General features: G+C 36.4%; 2 protein-coding genes and 1 non-coding gene across 3 annotated transcripts; 2 read left to right on the top strand and 1 right to left on the bottom strand.

The window, feature by feature from the left end:
- Positions 1 to 746: 746 nt before the first annotated feature.
- Positions 747 to 1,853, top strand: LOC112720881 (uncharacterized). Its single transcript, XM_025771969.1, has 2 exons — positions 747 to 1,094; positions 1,158 to 1,853. The coding sequence occupies exons 1-2, from the start codon at positions 747 to 749 to the stop codon at positions 1,851 to 1,853; spliced, it is 1,044 nt and encodes a 347-aa protein (XP_025627754.1).
- Positions 1,854 to 16,818: 14,965 nt separating this feature from the next.
- LOC112720049 (uncharacterized) lies at positions 16,819 to 19,541 on the top strand. Its single transcript, XM_025770854.3, has 4 exons — positions 16,819 to 17,419; positions 18,253 to 18,345; positions 18,452 to 18,586; positions 18,928 to 19,541. The coding sequence occupies exons 1-4, from the start codon at positions 17,198 to 17,200 to the stop codon at positions 18,967 to 18,969; spliced, it is 492 nt and encodes a 163-aa protein (XP_025626639.1). The 5' UTR covers positions 16,819 to 17,197; the 3' UTR covers positions 18,970 to 19,541.
- TRNAG-UCC (transfer RNA glycine (anticodon UCC)) lies at positions 17,550 to 17,621 on the bottom strand. Its single transcript has one exon. It is a non-coding gene; the product is annotated as a tRNA-Gly (tRNA).
- Positions 19,542 to 20,361: the final 820 nt, after the last annotated feature.

The raw sequence follows: 20,361 nt of genomic DNA, 5'->3' as shown, positions 1-20,361 counted from the left end.
CAGCTGCTGTCCGTGCCACTAGGATTGATCCAAAGTGGAAATATGTTAGTGCTGTAGAAGAGGAAAATACTAATGACACCATATGTAATTTTTGTGGAAAAATTATGAGAGGAGGAATTACACGGGCAAAGGAGCACTTAATGATTAAGCCTGGGAATGTTGCTGGATGTAAAATGGTCCCAAAGGATGTTATTGCTGAATTATGGGAGTTCTACAACCAGAAAAAAAAAATCGAGGAAGACAAAGTTCTACGCCGGCAAGCACTGAGGAACATAGTGTCAATGCTAGGGAGCTTGATTTAGATAGTTTGGGTTTTGGATTGTCCGAGGAAGATGCTCAAGGAATTGATGAAATTCCAAATCCAACTCCAATGGCAGCAGCTAGAGGGGGGCAAGTTCTATGAGAGGTCCAATGGACTTGTTTATGAAAAGACCCGAAACTGCCATTGCAAGAAACAAAAAGGAGAAACAGAGGCAACAGAATGTCAAGGAAGCATGTAATAAGGAAGCGGTTCGTAGAGTTCATCGATACATAGCCCGGTGGTTCTACCAAGCTGGGATTCCATTGAATCCAGTGAGGTTGAAGAGTTTTCAAGAAATGTTGTGGGCTGTTGGAAGCTTTGGTCCTAATTTACCTGCTCCACTTATCATGCTCTAAGGGTGCCACTCCTTAATGAGGAATTAGAATACACCAAAGACTTGTTGAAGGGTCATAAGGAACAATGGGAAAAGTATGGCTGCTCTATTATGTCAGATGCTTGGACGGATAAGAGACAACGGAGCATTATCAATTTTCTTGTAAACTCTCCTGCTGGGACAATGTTTTTGAAGTCTATTGATGCCTCTGATTATGTGAAGATGGGTGAAAAAATTTTTGAGCTTCTTGATGGTATTGTTGAGGAAATTGGGGAGCAAAGTGTTGTTCAAGTTGTAACTGACAACGGGAGCAACTATGTTCTAGCCGGTAAGTTGCTGATGGAGAAAAGACCGAATTTGTTTTGGACCCCGTGTGCTGCCCATTGTTTGGATTTGATGCTTGAAGACATTGGGAAGTTACCATTAATCCAAAAAACCATAAAAAGTGCCATTTCTTTGGTTAGCTTCACTTATAGCCACTCTAGCACTTTATCCATGTTGAGATAATTCACAAATGGCAAGGAATTGGTGAGGCATGCAGTCACCCGATTTGCCACTTCATTTTTCTCTTTGGAAAGGCTTTATGAGGAGAAAGGAAATCTAAGAAGAATATTCACTTCGGATGAGTGGGTAAGGAATAAGTTGTCAAGGGAGGCAAAGGGGAGGGAGGCAACAAAGATTGTTATTAGGCCCTCCTTTTGGAATCATGTCAAGTACACCCTTAAGATCATGGGGCCTCTTGTTCGGGTGCTTCGACTTGTTGATGGGGAGAAGAAGCCGCCAATAGGTTATATATATGAAGCAATGGAGAAGGCAAAGGAATGCATCATGAAAACATTTTCTAATGATGTGAGCAAATATTCTGAAGTTTTTAAAATTGTTGACAACAGATGGAATTGCCAACTTCATCGTCCGTTGCATGCAACTGGTCATTTTCTGAATCCGGAGTTGTTTTATGATAATCCTCGCATTGAATTGGATTTAGAAGTTACAAAGGGATGGTTTGAGTGCATCACTATATTAGTGCCAAGTATAGCTGTGCAAGAGAAGATATTGGAGGAGCAAACACTGTATAAGGCCGGCTATGGACTTTTTGGATCATCCTTTGCAAAATCTCAGAGGAAAAAGATTTCACCCGATAAGATTGTTATAAATTTTACAAAACTTTATAAATTTAGTTCGATTAAAGGCTTAGACAAATTTATTTTAATTTTATAGCATTTTGGTGACGGACATATGGGCATGAAGCTCCAAACATGCGAGACCTTGCTATCAAGATCTTGAGCTTGACTTGTAGTGCTTCTGGATGTGAGCGCAATTGGAGTATATTTGAGCATATTCATACTAAGAAAAGAAATAGGCTTGATCATGAAAGGATGGAGAGTTTGGTCTTCATAAAGTATAACCAACAACTCATCGAGAGGTACAACCTTAAAGATGAAGTTGACCCTATTGCACTCAATAACATTGATGAGTGTAATGAGCGGTTAGTGGGAGAAATTGGGACTGCCACCTTTCGAGATGACGATAATATGGATGATGATGCTGATTTGGTTCATCAAGATGACAACACTTTGAGTTGGAACCTTGTTTTTGAAGCAATGGGAGGACATGAGCCTACAACATATACTAGAAGACAACAAAATAAAAAAAGAAAAGAACCTGCAACTGCAAGAGGTGGTGCAAAGGGTGGACCAAGTGGGTCTAAGGCTTCAAAAAAAGGAAAAGGAAATGCAGTAATTGTGGAAGAGGAAGAAGAACCAGAATTTGAAGATGAAGAGGATTCTGAAAATGAAGAAGAACAAGAAGAGGAGATTCAATTCAATGATACTGAATCAGAGGATGATGAGGGGGTAGAGGGACACGATAATAATCGTGTTAATTTGGATGAATTTGATGAGAGCTAGAATGTAGATGGTTTATAGTTATTATGTTTTATGTCTTCTATTTTATGGCTTGCTTATGACTTTTGAGTTATGATTTGAACTTGATGTTATATTTATTTGCTAAATTTGCTACTATATTTGCTATATTAATTAGATGTTTTATGACTAGAAAGTTGCTTATATAGATAGATTTTATAGTTTATTATATTTGCAATTTTTCTGCATGTTTTTTTGCATATATATGTGTATTTTAGGTAATCCGCCATTTCCGCCATTTTCCGCAACGCCATCCGCTATAACTTTATGGCGGATTTTTGGCTCACCACTATTAGCCGCCATCCGCAATAAAAAACTATGCCAATGACACCTAGTAATAGTGCATATAAAGTAGTGTGAGTATTTTATCATTTCCATATCATGACTATGTGAATCAAGGTACATCGAGGAAAGGCTAATACTGTTTTACTGGGAAAGAATGCCAGCATGTGTGGTTTGGAAACATAAATTTCATATACTCTAATATAAGATATCAGTACAATTCATATACCAATAGTTAGTGATTGAATAGTTTTCTAATGCAGATCCCACCGATGACAGGGCTTCCATTTAGCAAAATCAGAAAAAATCAAAACAAATAATCAGAACCAACAATAAATAATCATAACCAAAAATCATAAAAATGATCAAAACAGAAACAAATGCTCAGAAAAAGAATCAGAACAAATAGTTAAAAAATCATAATAAAAAATTAAATAATTTAAAGTTTAGCAAAATAAAAAAAATCAAGAAGTTCAGAAAACAAACCAAAAACCAGGATTAGACACTTTACCGCCGACACCGGCAATCCATTCAGCACCGAGCTCGATGGAGATGCCAGCGAATGTTTCCTTCCAGATCCTACCACCGATTCGGTCAGAAGCTTCGAGGATCAAGGGGTCGTTGATGCTGTTCTCACCTAGCACCTTTGCGAGAGAGAGTGACCGCCGAGGGAGGGCACGCCGATGCAGGGTGCGCCGACGGAGGTAGCGCTGATAGAGTGAGAATCCGAGGAGGAAGGTTCCGATAGAGTGCGAATCCGAGGATGAGACTTGCGATAAAGTGCGAATCTGAGGATGCGATAGAGGGTTGCGATAGCGGGCTGCGAGAGAGGGCGCGAGAGAGGGCGGCGACAGAGGGCTGGGTGCCAGGGTTCTTAGTGATGACGGTTCCCAGTGATGATGACGAAGGGCTGGGAGAGAGGGTTGGCTGTGGAGGACGTGAGTGAAAGGGCTCTCACTTCTCGTGGGAAATTAAACTAGTGTTTAGGCCTTTAGGGTTTGGAAAAATTAAAATGCTAAAAAAAATTTTGGTGGAAAATTAATTATGTTTTTTTTGTGGGAACTCTATCGCTACGCTTCAAAAACATGCCTGTTTCTCTCTATGGCTTTTATGGGCACGCTTTAAAAATGTGACCGTAGGAAGATAAACTAGTCACACTTCAAAAGCGTGGCCATAGAGGAAAATAGGCACGCTTTTATGAGGGTGGCGACTGCTTAGTGTTTAAGCCACACGTTTTTATGCCACGCTTCAAAAGCGTGGCCATAGAGAGAAACATGCACGCTTTTGAAGCGTGGCAAAAAAAGTGTGGCTTAAACACTAAGCAGTCGTCACCCTTATAAAAGCGTGCCTGTTTTCCTCTATGGCCACACTTTTGAAGCGTGGCCAAAAAAAGCGTGGCTAAATCACTAATCAGTTGCCACCCTGAGAAAAGTGTGGCCATTGATCACTTTTGGTCACGCTTTTAAAGCGTGGCAAGGAAAAAGTGTGCCGACAGGCCTTTTTTCTTATAGTGCACATTAGAAAATATTGTTTAAAAATTAATTCGTTACAAATTTAATTTCTATTAAAAATTTGTTATTGGCCAATGAATTATTGTATGCATAAGATAAACGGCTCCACTAGGTAAATAATAGAAATTGTGAAAATGTGAACGAATTGCAATTCTGACCCAACAAAATTAAAAACAAAAAAAATCTACCCCTAGATACCTCCACCAAAAATCCTATTTTTCACATTTCAATTTTTAACCATCCTCTTCTTATCCTATTGACCATCGCAACACTACACTCCAAAATCCTCTCATCGGCAGCACTTCATTCTTCACCAGTCACACTGATTGGCATTAATCCATCTCTCACAGCAAGCATCAATGTCGTCGCTTCTTCTTTACCCAACCCTTTCATCGACGAAAAAACTAAACATATAATTAAAAATGAAATTAACCATTCGCATAGCTAGTAAAATGAATATCCAATAAAATTTAATTGTATATATGGTGCACGAAATTGTGATCTCCAGGCTCGAACAAATCCTGGTAATGGCTTCAAAGCTTGGTGCTCTGATCTTAATTCATGATTGTCACAACTTCGATACAACTAACCAGCAAGTGCACTGGGTCGTCCAAGTAATACCTTACTTGAGTAAGGGTCGAATCCCACGGAGATTGTTTGTATGAAGCAAGCTATGGTCACCTTGTAAATCTCAGTCAGACGGATATAAAATAATTATGGAGTTTTCGAATAATAAATAAAAGAATAGGGATAGAGGTACTTATGTAAATCATTGGTAGGAATTTCAGATAAGCGAATGGAGATGCTTTTTGTTCCTCTGAACCTCTGCTTTCCTACTATCTTCATCCAATCAGTCTTACTCCTTTCCATGGCTGGCTTTATGTGATACATCACCACTGTCAATGGCTACTTTCGGTCATCTCACGGGAAAATGATCCAATGTCCTGTCACGGCACGGCTAATCGTCTGGAGGCATCACCCTTGTCAATGGCTTCATCTTATCCTCTCAGTGAATAATATGCTCACGCACCCTGTCACGGCACGGCTATTCATCTGTCGGTTCTCGATCATGCTGGAATAGGATTTACTATCCTTTTGCGTCTGTCACTAACGCCCTGCAATCGCGAGTTCGGAGCTCGTCACAGTCATTCAATCATTGAATCCTACTCGGAATACCACAGACAAGGTTTAGACCTTCCGGATTCTCTTGAATGCCGCCATCATTCTAGCTTACGCCACGAAGATTCTGGTTAGGAGATCTAAGAGATACTCATTCTAGCTTATTTCATGTAGAACAGAAGTGTTTGTCAGGCACGCGTTCATAAGGGAGAAGGATGATGAGCGTCACACATAATCATCACCTTCATCACGTTCTTGGGTGCGAATGGATATCTTAGAAGCGAAATAAGAAGAATTGAATAGAAAACAGTAGTACTTTGCATTAATCTTTGAGGGACAGCAGAGCTCCACACCTTAATCTATGGAGTGTAGAAACTCTACCGTTAAAAATACATAAGTGAAGGTCCAGGCATGGCCGAGATGGCCAGCCCCCTAAAACGTGATCAAAGGATCATAAGGTAATCCAAAGATGCCTAATACAATAGTAAGAGGTCCTATTTATAATAAACTAGCTACTAGGGTTTACATGAGTAAGTATTTGATGTATAAATCCACTTTCGGGGCCCACTTGGTGTGTGTTTGGGCTGAGCTTAAGTGTTGCACGTGCAGAGGCCATTTGTGGAGTTGAACGCCAGTTTTTGTGCCAGTTTGGGCGTTCAACTCTGGTTTTGGATCCTTTTCTGGCGCTGGACGCCAGATTTGGGTAGAAAGCTGGCGTTGAACGCCAGTTTACATAGTCAATTCTTGGCCAAAGTATGGACTATTATATATTGCTGGAAAGCCCTGGATGTCTACTTTCCAACGCAATTGGAAGCGCGCCATTTAGAGTTCTGTAGCTCCAGAAAATCCATTTTGAGTGCAGGGAGGTCAGAATCCAACAGCATCAGCAGTCCTTTTTCAACCTCTGAATCTGATTTCTGCTCAAGTCCCTCAATTTCAGTCAGAAAATACCTGAAATCACAGAAAAACACACAAACTCATAGTAAAGTCCAGAAATGTGATTTTAACACAAAATCTATTAAAAACATCCCTAAAAGTAACTAGATCATACTAAAAACATACTAAAAACAATGTCAAAAAGCGTATAAATTATCCGCTCATCACAACACCAAACTTAAATTGTTGCTTGTCCCCAAGCAACTGAAAATCAAAATAGGATAAAAAGAATAGAATATACTATAAATTCCAAACTATCAATGAAACAGAGCTTCAATCATATGAGCGGGACTTATAGCTTTTTGCCTCTTAAATAGTTTTGGCATCTCACTTTATCCATTGAGGTTCAGAATGATTGGCATCTATAGGAACTTCAAATTTCGAATAGTGTTATTGACTCTCTTAGTTCAGTATGATGATTCTTGAACACAGCTTCTTTATGAGTCTTGGCCGTGGCCCTAAGCATTTTGTTTTCCAGTATTACCACCGGATACATAAATGCCACAGACGCATAATTGGGTGAACCTTTTCAGATTGTGACTCAGCTTTGCTAAAGTCCCCAATTAGAGGTGTCCAGGGTTCTTAAGCACACTCTTTTTTTTTTTTTTTGCTTTGGACCTTGACTTTAACCGCTCAGTCTCAAGTTTTCACTTGACACCTACACGCCACAAGCACATGGTTAGGGACAGCTTGGTTTAGCCGCTTAGACCAGGATTTTATTCCTTTAGGCCCTCCTATCCACTGATGCTCAAAGCCTTGGGGTCCTTTTTAATTGCCCTTGCCTTTTGGTTTTAAGGGTTATTGGCTTTTTGCTCTTGCCTCTTGGTTTTAAGAGCTTTGGCTTTTTCTGCTTGCTTTTTCTTTTTCTTTCTATTTTTTTTCGCCTATTTTTTTTTCTGCAAGCTTTGTTCTTTGCTGCTTTTTCTTGCTTCAAGAATCATTTTTATGATTTTTCAGATTATCAAATAACATGTCTCCTAGTCATCATTCTTTCAAGAGCCAACATATTTAACATTCTTAAACAACAACTTCAAAAGACATATGCACTGTTCAAGCATACATTCAGAAAATAAGAAGCATTGTCACCACATCAATATAATTAAACTAAGTTCAAGGATAAATTCAAAACTCATGTACTTCTTATTCTTTAAAACATTTTTCATTTAAGAGAGGTGATGAATTCATAGGACATTTATAACTTTAAGACAAAGTTACTAACTACTAATGATCATGTAATGAAGACACAAACATAGATAAGCATATAACATAGAAAATGAAAAGCAGAAGAATTAAGAACAAGGAATGAATCCACCTTAGTGATGGTGGCATTTCCTTCTTGAGGAATCAATGATGTCCTTGAGCTCTTCTATGTCTCTTCCTTGCCTTTGTTGCTCCTCCTTCAGTGCTTTTAGATCTTCTCTGATTTCATGAAGGATGATGGAGTGCTCTTGATGTTTCACCCTTAGTTGCTTCCAATAATTGTGTGGAAGAAAATGTATCCCCTGAGGTATCTCAGGGATCTCTTGATTTGCAGTCAAATGTTCTACCACTGAGCTATAGACCCTTGATGGAAGCTTTTGTCTTCCCTTTCCTCTTTCTAGAGGTTTTTCTGGCCTTAGGTGCCATCAATGGTTATGGAAAAAACAAAAAAGCTATGCTTTTACCACACCAAACTTAGAATGTTGCTCGCCCTCGAGCAAAAGAAGAAAGAATAGAAGAATAAGAAGAAGATATGGAGGAGATGGATGGGAGTGTGTATTCGGCCATATGGGTGGGATTGGGTGGGAGAGAGATGTTGAATTTTTGAAGGTAGTGGGTGTATGGATGTGAGTGGTAAATGGAAAAAAAAGAAGGGATGATCATGAATGGAAAGAGAGATGATGAGGTAGGTGGGGATCCTGTGGGGTCCACAGATCCTGAGGTGTCAAGGCATTTACATCCCTGCACCAATTTAGGCATGTAAAATGCCCTTGCACACAACTCTGGGCGTTCAGCGCCAGGTTGGTGCCCATTTTGGGCGTTCAACGTCCCTTTGCTGCCATTTCTGGCGTTGAACGCCAGAACCATGCTTGTTCTGGGCGTTCAGCGCCAGGATGCTCCCATTCTGGGGGTTCAGCGCCAGAACTATGCTCTGTTCTGGCGTTTGAACGCCAGACAGATGCTCCTCCAGGGTGTGATTTTTCTTCTGCTGTTTTTTATTCCGTTTTCAATTTTTATATTTATTTTGTGACTCCACATGATCATGAACCTAAGAAAACATGAAAAACAATAAAAATAAGAATTAGATAAACATTGGATTGCCTCCCAACAAGCGCTTCTTTAATGTCAATAGCTTGACAGTGAGCTCTCATGGAGCCTCACAGATGTGCAGAGCTTTGTTGAGACTCTCCAACACCAAACTTAGAGTTTGGATATGGGAGTTCAACACCAAACTTAGAGTTTGGTTGTGGCCTCCCAACATCAAACTTAGAGTTTGACTGTGGGGGCTCTGGTTGACTCTGCTTTGAGAGAAGCTTTTTTCTGCTTCCTCTCCATGGTTGCAGAGGGAGATCCTTGAGTTTTAAACACATGGGAGTTCTCATTCCATTGAAGGACTATTTCACCTCTGTCAACATCAATCACAGCTCTTGCTGTGGCCAGGAAAGGTCTTCCTAGGATGATGGATTCATCCTCTTCCTTTCCAGTATCCAGGACTATGAAATCAGCAGGGATGTAAAGGCCCTCAACCTTTACTAATACATCCTCTACTTGTCCATATGCCTGTTTTCTTGAGCTGTCTGCCATCTCTAGTGAGATTTTAGCAGCTTGCACCCCATAGATTCCCAATTTCTCTATTACAGAGAGGGGCATGAGGTTTATTCCTGAACCAAGGTCACACAGAGCCTTAAAGATCATGGTGCCTATGGTACAGGGTATTATGAACTTTCCAGGATCCTGTCTCTTCTGAGGCAATGTCAGTTGATCCAGATCACTTAGTTCATTGACGAACAAGGGAGGTTCAACTTCCCAAGTATCAATGCCAAATAATTTGGCATTCAGCTTCATGATTGCACCAAGAAACTTGGCAGTTTGCTCTTCAGTAACATCCTCATTCTCTTCAGAAGAGGAATACTCATCAGAGCTCATAAAGGGCATAAGGAGGTTCAATGGAATCTCTATGGTCTCTAGATGAGTCTCAGATTCCTTTGGTTCCTCAGAGGGAAGCTCCTTATTGATCACTGGACGTCCCAGGAGGTCTTCCTCCTTGGGATTCACGTCCTCTCCTCTCCTCACAGGTTCGGCCATGGCGCTTATGTCAATGGCCTTGCACTCTCCTTTTGGATTCTCTTCTGTATTGCTTGGGAGAGTACTAGGAGGGATTTCAGTGATCCTTTTACTCAGCTGGCCCACTTGTGCTTCCAGATTTCTAATGGAAGATCTTGTTTCATTCATGAAACTTACAGTGGCCTTAGATAGATCAGAGACTAGATTTGCTAAATTAGAAGCATTTTGTTCAGAGTTCTCTGTCTGTTGCTGAGTTGATGATGGAAAAGGCTTGCTATTGCTAAACCTGTTTCTTCCACCATTATTAAAGCCTTGTTGGGGCTTTTGATCCTTCCATGAGAAATTTGGATGATTTCTCCATGTTGATTTATAGGTGTTTCCATAAGGTTCACCTAAGTAATCCACCTCTGCTATTGCAGGGTTCTCAGGATCATAGGCTTCTTCTTCAGAAGATGCCTCTTGAGTACTGTTGGATGCAGCTTGCATTCCATGCAGACTCTGAGAGATCATATTGACTTGCTGAGTCAATATTTTATTCTGAGCCAATATGGCATTCAGAGTATCAACTTCAAGAACTCCCTTCTTCATAGGCGTCCCATTATTCACAGGATTCCTTTCAGAAGTGTACATGAACTGGTTATTAGCAACCATGTCAATGAGTTCTTGAGCTTCTGCGGCGACAGAGGGCTGGGTGCCAGGGTTCTTAGTGATGACGGTTCCCAGTGATGATGACGAAGGGCTGGGAGAGAGGGTTGGCTGTGGAGGACGTGAGTGAAAGGGCTCTCACTTCTCGTGGGAAATTAAACTAGTGTTTAGGCCTTTAGGGTTTGGAAAAATTAAAATGCTAAAAAAAATTTTGGTGGAAAATTAATTATGTTTTTTTTTGTGGGAACTCTATCGCTACGCTTCAAAAACATGCCTGTTTCTCTCTATGGCTTTTATGGGCACGCTTTAAAAATGTGACCGTAGGAAGATAAACTAGTCACACTTCAAAAGCGTGGCCATAGAGGAAAATAGGCACGCTTTTATGAGGGTGGCGACTGCTTAGTGTTTAAGCCACACGTTTTTATGCCACGCTTCAAAAGCGTGGCCATAGAGAGAAACATGCACGCTTTTGAAGCGTGGCAAAAAAAGTGTGGCTTAAACACTAAGCAGTCGTCACCCTTATAAAAGCGTGCCTGTTTTCCTCTATGGCCACACTTTTGAAGCGTGGCCAAAAAAAGCGTGGCTAAATCACTAATCAGTTGCCACCCTGAGAAAAGTGTGGCCATTGATCACTTTTGGTCACGCTTTTAAAGCGTGGCAAGGAAAAAGTGTGCCGACAGGCCTTTTTTCTTATAGTGCACATTAGAAAATATTGTTTAAAAATTAATTCGTTACAAATTTAATTTCTATTAAAAATTTGTTATTGGCCAATGAATTATTGTATGCATAAGATAAACGGCTCCACTAGGTAAATAATAGAAATTGTGAAAATGTGAACGAATTGCAATTCTGACCCAACAAAATTAAAAACAAAAAAAATCTACCCCTAGATACCTCCACCAAAAATCCTATTTTTCACATTTCAATTTTTAACCATCCTCTTCTTATCCTATTGACCATCGCAACACTACACTCCAAAATCCTCTCATCGGCAGCACTTCATTCTTCACCAGTCACACTGATTGGCATTAATCCATCTCTCACAGCAAGCATCAATGTCGTCGCTTCTTCTTTACCCAACCCTTTCATCGACGAAAAAACTAAACATATAATTAAAAATGAAATTAACCATTCGCATAGCTAGTAAAATGAATATCCAATAAAATTTAATTGTATATATGGTGCACGAAATTGTGATCTCCAGGCTCGAACAAATCCTGGTAATGGCTTCAAAGCTTGGTGCTCTGATCTTAATTCATGATTGTCACAACTTCGATACAACTAACCAGCAAGTGCACTGGGTCGTCCAAGTAATACCTTACGTGAGTAAGGGTCGAATCCCACGGAGATTGTTGGTATGAAGCAAGCTATGGTCACCTTGTAAATCTCAGTCAGGCGGATATAAAATAATTATGGAGTTTTCGAATAATAAATAAAAGAATAGGGATAGAGGTACTTATGTAAATCATTGGTAGGAATTTCAGATAAGCGAATGGAGATGCTTTTCGTTCCTCTGAACCTCTGCTTTCCTACTATCTTCATCCAATCAGTCTTACTCCTTTCCATGGCTGGCTTTATGTGATACATCACCACTGTCAATGGCTACTTTCGGTCATCTCACGGGAAAATGATCTAATGCCCTGTCACGGCACGGCTAATCGTCTGGAGGCATCACCCTTGTCAATGGCTTCATCTTATCCTCTCAGTGAATAATATGCTCACACACCCTGTCACGGCACGGCTATTCATCTGTCGGTTCTCGATCATGCTGGAATAGGATTTACTATCCTTTTGCGTCTGTCACTAACGCCCTGCAATCGCGAGTTCGGAGCTCGTCACAGTCATTCAATCATTGAATCCTACTCGGAATACCACAGACAAGGTTTAGACCTTCCGGATTCTCTTGAATGCCGCCATCATTCTAGCTTACGCCACGAAGATTCTGGTTAGGAGATCTAAGAGATACTCATTCTAGCTTATTTCATGTAGAACAGAAGTGTTTGTCAGGCACGCGTTCATAAGGGAGAAGGATGATGAGCGTCACACATAATCATCACCTTCATCACGTTCTTGGGTGCGAATGGATATCTTAGAAGCGAAATAAGAAGAATTGAATAGAAAACAGTAGTACTTTGCATTAATCTTTGAGGGACAGCAGAGCTCCACACCTTAATCTATGGAGTGTAGAAACTCTACCGTTAAAAATACATAAGTGAAGGTCCAGGCATGGCCGAGATGGCCAGCCCCCTAAAACGTGATCAAAGGATCATAAGGTAATCCAAAGATGCCTAATACAATAGTAAGAGGTCCTATTTATAATAAACTAGCTACTAGGGTTTACATGAGTAAGTATTTGATGTATAAATCCACTTCCGGGGCCCACTTGGTGTGTGTTTGGGCTGAGCTTAAGTGTTGCACGTGCAGAGGCCATTTGTGGAGTTGAACGCCAGTTTTTGTGCCAGTTTGGGCGTTCAACTCTGGTTTTGGATCCTTTTCTGGCGCTGGACGCCAGATTTGGGTAGAAAGCTGGCGTTGAACGCCAGTTTATGTCGTCAATTCTTGGCCAAAGTATGGACTATTATATATTGCTGGAAAGCCCTGGATGTCTACTTTCCAACGCAATTGGAAGCGCGCCATTTCGAGTTCTGTAGCTCCAGAAAATCCACTTTGAGTGCAGGGAGGTCAAAATCCAACAGCATCAGCAGTCCTTTTTCAACCTCTGAATCTGATTTCTGCTCAAGTCCCTCAATTTCAGTCAGAAAATACCTGAAATCACAGAAAAACACACAAACTCATAGTAAAGTCCAGAAATGTGATTTTAACACAAAATCTATTAAAAACATCCCTAAAAGTAACTAGATCCTACTAAAAACATACTAAAAACAATGTCAAAAAGCGTATAAATTATCCGCTCATCAATATACTTGAATTAAATCCAAAAAACTAAACATCTAATTTAAAATGAAAACAATTATCCGCATACCTAATAAAATTAACATCCAGTATACAACGGTACCAACACCACGTTTACAACACCAACCATGATTCTCCGCTAGCACCACATAGAAAATCAATTCTGAGAGTACCTCAGGTAGTAACATGGGAGCATTCACAACGGTTGAGGACAGCTTGCCCTTTAAGGCACCAAGCACAGCCCCTGCAATCTCAATAGCAAACCCTCCTGAACCTCTTTAGTGCTAGCTCCAAGATGAGGGGTCACAATAACATTGCGGTGTTGAATGAGCTTGCTATCTTTTGTCGGAAGCTCCAAGGTGAACCACATCAAGGGCTGTCTGAACCACAATTCCGTCATCAAGGACCTTAACGAGTTCATCCTCGTCAATAACACCTCTTCTAGCTACGTTGAAGATGCGGACACCCTTCTTCATCCCTTCTTCATCCGTGAGGAGAAGGTGCTAGGGACGGGGTTGCTGCGAATCGCGAGCGAGAGGTCGTTGCGGTGATCGGGCGGCACAACTGCCAATGCAAGGGTGAGGGGCTACGGTGGTCGTCTTTACTGTTGCGAATTGCGGGTGGAGAAGGACTGCGGTGGTCAGACGACGCTACTACGAATCGCGAAGTGGCTTGGAGTTGCGGCGCGCGAGGAGAAAGCCGCTATGGTGGATGGCGTTCGGCAGCACTGCACCTTGCAGTGGTTGAAGCTATGGTGCCGTTTCCGCCGCGGCGTGATGGAAGGAGAAAACGTGAGTTGGAGGAAGGTTGAGATGGAATGTGTGATGTGATGGAAGAGGTTACATTGCCTAACCCTAATAATTTAAATTCAAAAATTGATTATTCTAATAAATTAAGAATCTAATTTTAATAATTAATTTAATAAACTTATTTAAATTATTGTTTCACGTTGTTTAATATTTATATTATTTATTTATACTTTTTTTAATACAAAATTCGGATTTTCAATGCTTACGGATTAATGAACTAAACACTAAATCAATCCAAGTTGATTTTTTTTTGTCTTTTTGTACCGGAGAAAAACCCTCATCTCTATACCAAGTGAAAGCTTTCATTCATGAAAGAATTCTTAGATAAAAAATAGTTTACATTTATTCGAAGAAGACGAGGAATATATTTCACTTTGTTTCAGATGGCATTATTAACCTTTTTAAAAAAAATATATATATATATATATATATATTGACTGTTAAACTATGATTTAAAATTAAAAGGAAAACATCTATTTTTATTTTATAAATTTAGATGTAATATATTTGAACATTTTTAAATATTGTTTAACGTCTTTTAAGGATAAAAATTATTTGTGGGGATGAGAAAAAAAAGTTTGGATCCTCTAACAAAAAAAATAGATCACTCCAATTAGATAAAAAGTTGATTACGAACAAATTAAATCAATCACAGTAATTTGATAATATGGTCGAGCTACTTCAATTTTTTATAATTAGTCGATTTAAAATAATAAAATAAAAGTTAATTATATTATTTTTACGTGAATATATATTTCCGTATAATTATCATCATGTAAAATTAATAATTAAAAATTATTAGATAATTTAATATATTTGACTAAATAATTATTTAAATATTTTTAACTATTAATTTCATAAATTTACGTGAGCTTTTATTATTTAATTATATTTAATTTAATTTTGATTGTATTCAAATTAATTTTTAAATATCTAATTTCACCGGTTAACTAATAGATTCAAAGGTAATTTATATGGATAAAATGAATGAAGTTTAAAATTACACAGAATTTTAACACAATTTCGATATACGAATCAAATTAACTTAATTCGATTTACACTAAATACATGTTATTTGATTTACTACTGATACAATATATGCATATAAATCGAATCAATACAAAAATTTATATTTTTATAAAGGTATGAATTCAAAACGAAATAATAAATAATTTTTAAAAATTATTAAAAATAATCGTTTTACTCATTATTATCTAAATTATTATTATCAGACCTTTTAATATTGAAAAAGTTTATACAAAATATAACCTTTTAAAGTGATATAAGAGTTAAAATTTAAATTTTTTAAAGTGAGAAATAACATATAGTAATACAATATAAAAATACCAACTAAATTTATATAATATGTAATTTAAAAAATAATTAAAATATTATATCAATTAAATTATTATTTAATTTATAAAATTAAGTGTAAAACAGACGTTTTGATGATGTTATGTATTAATTCTAACGCTAAAAACTTCAAATTTTAACTTTTATGCTACCTTAGGTTATATCTTTATATTAATTAATAATTTTTTAGAGACTAATGAATCATATGATAATTTTTAAAGAATTTTTAAAAATATAATTTTATTCCATTTTGAACAGATGTTTTTAAAAAAGTTTATTATTCTATTTTGAATTCATAAATTTGTAAGGATGTAAATTTTTTAGAATTTGAATTAAAATATCATTTTTAAATTTTTATTCTTATTCATTTTAATATTTTATTTGAATGATATTTTTGTTTTAGAGTTAATAAACAATTAACTTAAAAATAAGACAGTCACAAAAAAAAACTTAAAAATAAGACATATTATGTACAAATAATAAATTAAATCAACTATCATATATATGTTGTATAATAATAATTAAATCTAATTTGATTTAATAAATTAAAATTAAATTATATTTAACACGTCTGTATAATTTTAAGCCTCATTTATTTTATTAATGTAAATTATCCGGATTCAACTTTCATAAACTTTAACAGTTTAACTCATGTCTTGGTTCGTCTTACTATAAAGGGTAAAGTACTAAATTGGTCCCTTAGGTTTGGGTGTAATTCTGTTTTGGTTCTTAAGATTTAAAGTGTTTTATTTGAATCCAAAAAAATTTCATTTAGCATCAATTTAGTCCCACAGTGAGGTCAAAATTAAATAATTAACAAAATATCCTACATAACAACAGTACAAGAATAAAATCGATAATCTGGAGAACAAGTACAAGCTCCAGAGGCATAAAATCAACTATTGATACATCAATACATTTATTTATTATTTTTTTTATAATATAAATAAAATATTTTCTATAAAACTAAAGAAAATAATAAATAAATGTATTGATGTATCAATGGTTGATTTTGTGTCTCTGGAGCTTGTACTTGTTCTCCAGATTATCGATTTTGTTCTTGAACTGTTGTTATGTAGGACATTTTGTTAATTATTTAATTTTGACCTCACTGTGGAATTAAATTAATGTTAAATGAAACTTTTTTAGATTCAAATAGAACACTTTAAATTTTAAAGACCAAAACAAAATTACACCTAAACTTAAGGGACTAATTTAATACTTTACCCTACTATAAATTTTTAGTCTGCAAAGAGTAACATTTAACCAATTCTACAAAGTAGTTATTGTTACCAACTTTAATAACGGTATTAGCGTCGCACAGAGCCAGAGGCATACATGGGAAAATAATTTTACCTCTTGTTTTCTTCTCCTCCGTCAAATTTTCAACCTTCCAAAACTAAACTGAATAAAATAAATTTTTTAAAAGAATTTTGCTGTATTCTACCTTCCCTTCTCTTATTTTAATTTATTTTCCTTTCGTCACCCAAAAAAAATATTTTCCTTTCCCTTCAAATTTCACTGGTCTCAATCTCGCTCAAAACCTTTGGCCCCACAAAAGGCACCAACTAAGAACAGCCCACCTAATAGATAAGATTTCTTAGATATTTTGCAAGGTCTCAAACCTGATATTATTTTCCGTACGTGTTACATAAAATTGTAATCTTTGTCATCGCCAAAAATATCTACCTCGCATAATAAGCAACAGCTCATAGGCGCTTTTTATTTCCACCGAAACTCCCAAGTTTTCTTCATCATATTGCATTCCACAAACAGAGAGAGAAGAGAAGAAGAAAAAGAAAAGGAAAATGGACAAGCCAAATCGGAGTGATGTTCATCTATCCGCTGAGGAAGAAGCTGCAATAGAGGCAGAGGCCAGAGAGTACTTCGATGGCGTCGTTCCAAAGAGGCACACAAAGCCTCAGAGAAGTGAATACGCTTCTGAATATGTCGATGATTTATCAAACTCCAAGAACGATTCTATTCCGGAATTCGAACAATTTCAGCGCCTCGAGAATGATCCACAACAGGTTAGTCAGAATTTAAATGATTATTAATTTCAATTTTCAGATTTGTTCATCGAAACAAAGATCGGAATTTTAGGTTTTTTTTTTTTCCCTATTTCAATTTACCTTTATTCTTTATAAAAAAATTTATTTATGCGTTTGCCGGGAGTCGAACCCGGGTCTATTGCTTGGAAGGCAATTATCCTAACCGTTGGACTACAAACGCTTTGTGGTCAGTGTCTTTGTATATATAAGATGTAACTAATTAGTTGCATGAAGATATTAATTAAAAATTGAGATGGCAATAGTGAAATTTATGGAATCATCCAAGGGCTGAAAATAACTTCACGTGAATGTTCATACTATATTAACTTCATATGGTACCGAAATCAATAAATATTTATATTATTTTAGAAATATCTTTACAGTAGAAAAATAAAAAAATTGATTAATATTCATTCAAATATAAAATAAATGTAAGAAAAAAATGTTACCCGGTGAAAAATAAAATAATAAAAAATGAAAGGTAACTTAGAAAAATTAGAGTGGTGTTATTGATTTCAAAGCACAATATCACTCTCCCTATGGGTATATATGGCTTTGAAAAATCATAATACTGTATATGCCTAAAACCACTGATAACTTTCGATAATATTTTGTAATGAAAAAAATTGCATAAATTTAAGAGAGAATAAATTTAATTCACAATGCTTTGTAATTCTTGTAGCTGTCTAGTACAACTAATAGTAGATATATCGCTTTTGAAAAAAAAAAAAAAACAAAAAATAGAAACAGAAACTTTCATTATAACTAACATGTTTGCAATATATTTTTTCTTCTTTAAAAATTGTATGCAGAAATTGGTTTGCAATGGGGGTCAAGTGCCAGAAGAATTTGTGGAAACAGAATATTACAAAGATCTCAGCAGCGTGGACAAGAACCACCATACGGTATTCACTCCAATCCTTGTATTCTTCTCACAACATTCAAATTGGTTCGCAGATTCATGTACAAATTACATTCATATTTCTATTTTATGAACTTGATTAATTACAGACAGGAACTGAGTTCATCAAAGTAGAGAAAAGTGGGAAATGCTTCCACATAGAGGAGTGTAATGACATTGCTTGCCATGAATCTTGCAAGTGCAATCCAGCAACCAATGACTGGGTTCCAGCTCCTTCAACTGAGGTAACATACCTTACCACTTTAATTTGATCTTTAATTGAATCTAAGTATGTCATATTGTCACATACATCTTAGAACAAAATTCGTTTAACTCTCAATTCATTCAAAAATTGAGAATTTGTGAAATAGAGATACAAACACAACTTTTCTTCTTGTTTCTATATTTTTTGTCAAGAGATACTTATCATATATAGTCTAAGCATCGTTGAGCTTAAGAACATGTCCAAAAACTTGTGTCGGACCCACTTAAATATTTTAAAAAAAATAAAAATAAAATTATAAAAGAAGTTAATAACTGTGTTTGTGTTGTCTGAAAATTTTGCTCTTACTTGAATATATTTCAGGTGAGTTTCAATTCTGACAAACCTAAGAGGAGTGACAATTGAAGAACTGAGGAATTGCTGCGGTTGAAGAGATTAATATGAACTAGCATCATTTGCTTGTTTTTCTTGGGGAGGGTTTCAAGTAGTCCTTGAAGTTGCAAACCAAATAAGTACAAATAAAGAAGACTTGTGATTTGGATTCATTCAATGCTATTAATTTGTGTGAGTATGGTGTAATGGATGGTATACATTTCATCTTAGCTTGTACCCTTCTTCATGTTTTGTGTCTAGAACTCCATGTAACCTTATTATGCTAGTTTTCTTAATAGCAAAAGAGATTATGTTCATCCAAAAAAAAAAAGTTTTTCTCTTAGTGTTAAGTTATTAGTAACAAACTATTTTGAAATTTATCTATGTTAAAATGTTCTAACATTTTTCTTTCTTATTAGGTAAGCATTTAACTGCCATAACTGAGCTAATTCTTAGAAAGAGGTCCAACACTCAGATTTAGAAAGATTGTGTTCAAATACTTTATATAGTAGTATTGCACATGGGAGAACTTTTTATTAGATGCATAGATCAATCACACTCCATGACTCTGCTTGAAGATATCATATACTGATTGTTTCTCTCTATATTCCAATGATGAACAACTACAAGCAAAATTTGGAGAATTAGAATGCAATATATAACAAGATTCAATTAGAATATAGATATATACACACGTACGTACAGTTGATCATAACTATAAATTATTAAAGGGTAAAGTACTATTTTGATCTTTAACGTTTGGGTTAAATCATAATTTGGTCTTTAACATTTTAAACATCCTATTTTAGTCCTAGAAAATTTTAAATGGTTCAATGTCGTCCACTATTAAATTTGACACGAACAATTAATATATTGAAAAGGCCATAACATTCGATTTCAATACGTAAGAGAAATCAACCCTCCAACAATCACTAATATAAATAATTTTTCTTTGATTTTGGAGCATTGAGGATTGATTACTAATGTTTGAGGTTTTATGTGAAAAGGAGAATGAAAAGAGGAAGTGTTATACGAAGATTTTGGTTATGTTTCTCTAACACGCGAAAATAAAAAGATATGACATAACTAAAAATGTTGTTAATGTTCACTTCACTCACTCACTCGAACATTGAATCCGTTTGAAATATTTTAGAATTAAAATAAGACGTTTGAAACGTTAAGGACTAAATTAAGATTTGGCTCAAACGTTAAGGACTAAAACAGTACATTAACCATTATTCAAATGTCACATGATCACTTGAAATGGTTATATAACTTCATTTACTCGAACATTGAATCCGTTTGAAATATTTTAGAATTAAAATAAGACGTTTGAAACGTTAAGGATTAAATTAAGATTTGGCTCAAACGTTAAGGACTAAAATAGTACATTAACCATTATTCAAATGTCACATGATCACTTGA

Source organism: Arachis hypogaea, chromosome 11 (genome assembly GCF_003086295.3).
Source record: "Arachis hypogaea cultivar Tifrunner chromosome 11, arahy.Tifrunner.gnm2.J5K5, whole genome shotgun sequence".
Classification (NCBI taxonomy): Eukaryota; Viridiplantae; Streptophyta; class Magnoliopsida; order Fabales; family Fabaceae; genus Arachis; species Arachis hypogaea.
Note: the sequence above shows the minus strand (reverse complement) of the source record. Positions and strands in the feature narration are given on the sequence as shown.